Source organism: Pygoscelis adeliae, unplaced genomic scaffold, assembly GCF_000699105.1.
Source record: "Pygoscelis adeliae isolate BGI_AS28 unplaced genomic scaffold, ASM69910v1 Scaffold199, whole genome shotgun sequence".
NCBI classification, from domain to species: Eukaryota; Metazoa; Chordata; class Aves; order Sphenisciformes; family Spheniscidae; genus Pygoscelis; species Pygoscelis adeliae.
The window spans coordinates 1,541,498-1,543,656 of NW_008825495.1; the positions used below are offsets into that span (position 1 = coordinate 1,541,498).

Below are 2,159 nucleotides of genomic sequence, written 5' to 3' on the forward strand. Positions count from 1 at the left end.
GAGAGCAGGGGAGAAGGTGGCACGGAGGGGATTTGCTTTTGTTTGTTGTATCCCTGGATATTTATTAGAGGGAGTTTTGAGGGGAAGCGCACCTGTGTATGCTGGTCTGGACTGTGGTTCTCCCATGTTGGCCTTGGCTGTGTGCTCTGTGTCCGCTTTTGGGGTCATGTGCGCTGTCGTGTCTGTGCACATGGACATGCGGCACGTGCTGCTTGCGAGAGACCTGCCTTTCACGCCCCTGTGCCCACGCCAAGTGTTTGTAGATGCATTTTGAGCAACCTTCTGTGCATGAATGTAAGGACAAGTTGACCCAGGTTTACTGCTGGAGAAACATCTCTGGAGTTAGTACCTGCGGGCAGGGAAGGGCTACGGCCAGATACACGTCCCTTTTCCCCCATCCTCTGACGCCGCGTGCCTGCGTCACTGGGAGAAGCTGGGAGGGGATTTGCCTCTCTCATCGCACTGCATTTGTGCGTTCATTTTTCTTTTCCGTTTCTGCGTCATGCCACTCGGTGGCTGCAGTGGCACTAGGTGTACTTACCAGAGCCAATCGGGCAGGTGTCTTCCTGCTGTCAGCCCAGACAGAGCCCTGAGCTGCTCACCCATCCTAAGGAGAAGCAAAATTAAGCTTTTCTGAGCAATAAAAATCCTCACCCTGCTTTCTTCCAGGGCAGCCAGAAGCTCGCGTGGCAATATGCATCAGTAGCCCGCTAAGACAAGATGAGAGACGGGAAGAAAATGTCCCCATGTGAAAATACATGGTGTAGAGCCCCTGAAGGCAGATGACAGGGATGCCCTGCGGCCCCAGTGCAGGGATGACCGGGCTGCAGTTCCCAGCCCTGCTGGCACCGACCCTCGTCCCCGCGCAGCAGGTCTGCGGTGAACGGCCAGATGGGGACCCAGGTGCACACATGCAGGCTGTATCTGGAAAGCAAATCCAGGGCCTGGCTAATGATACTGAACGGTACTAATTATTTTGTTTATGTATCCTTCAAAGCTCAACTCCAGGAGAGAGTATTTTAGGATTTGTGCTGGTGTAACTAACCTTAGCCACCTGTGAACACAGCCCTCTTTTCTTCTGTGCTGTTAAATATTTATAAAGAATGAGGGCTGGCAGCGGGGGCAAAGCCGCTGGTCTGTTGTGATTTCAGTGATTAAAGACAATACTGTAAAGCAGTGCTCAGCGTCAAGTCTTTCCTAAAATTGCAATGATTGTCATTGCTCGGAGTCCACGGGGAGGGAGTTATGCTGTGAAATGATGGTTTCCCAGCTTCTGCCTTCCTTCTCTCCTCCTGCCTCAATAGGTGAAGCAGGGACTGGCAGGGGGAAACCTTCTTAGTGGGGTTCACTGGGGATTTCCAGCCCTTTGCAGGCAGCTGGGATTTGCTGCGGCCCTGTCTGAGGCCGTCCTGCTCCAGTGTCCTTCCGGGGAGACCCTGGTCCCCAGGTGAGGAGCTGGGGAGGGATGTGCTACGGGTGGGAGCAGGCTCCAGTCCCAGCACAGGGGTCTCCTTTGCAGCATTGGTGGGGAGGGTTTTGGGGAGAGTTTGCGTGGTTCTGAGAGGCAGGCGGCCATGTGGTGCCCCCATAAGCTTCACTGCAATCAGTGACCATGACGCCTCATGTCTCAAGACGGGATGCTTAAGTACTGCTGGCTGAGCAGCACCACAGCAGCATGGAGCTACCAGCTAAAATGAAGCTAATAAATAGGATTACCTGTAATTATAATTATACTTTAGGGTTCCCCCTCCTTGAGGCGAGAAGCTGCCCAAAACCGGGGGATGATACCCAGAGGGCTGGATCCAGTGGGGAATTGGCCAGCACGTGCCCCAGGCCTGCTCTGTGCTGAACCCCCAGACCTGGGCTCCCCCCCAGGTAGGCACCGGCCTCCCCTGCAGCAGCCATCCCACAGGTGGTGCCTGGGGGGGGGGCCTGCCGAGGGCCATGCAGAAGGCAACGGGCCCCTGCGCCGCCGCCCCACCCTGGGGTGCTTTGGAGGCCCCTGCACCTGGTGGACCCCCACGTTGGGGGCATGAGGGCGGCCGTGGTGGGTCTGTTCAGGAATGGGGGGACTGCCTAGGAGCGGAGCGGGTGCAGGGAGCACGCTGGGGCTGGAGGACAGGAGGGAAAAAGAGAGAGAGAGGGCGAGGAGGAAAAAA

The 2,159-nt window shown here is 56.3% G+C and overlaps 1 protein-coding gene across 1 annotated transcript in view; it reads left to right on the forward strand.

Moving 5' to 3' along the window:
* Nucleotides 1-815: 815 nt before the first annotated feature.
* SACM1L (SAC1 suppressor of actin mutations 1-like (yeast)) overlaps nt 816-2,159 on the forward strand; it is a 34,818-nt gene continuing 33,474 nt past the window's right edge. The window contains exon 1 of the mRNA XM_009331342.1: nt 816-964. Coding sequence (XP_009329617.1) covers nt 816-964 — 149 coding nt within the window. The remainder of the gene's footprint in view (nt 965-2,159) is intronic.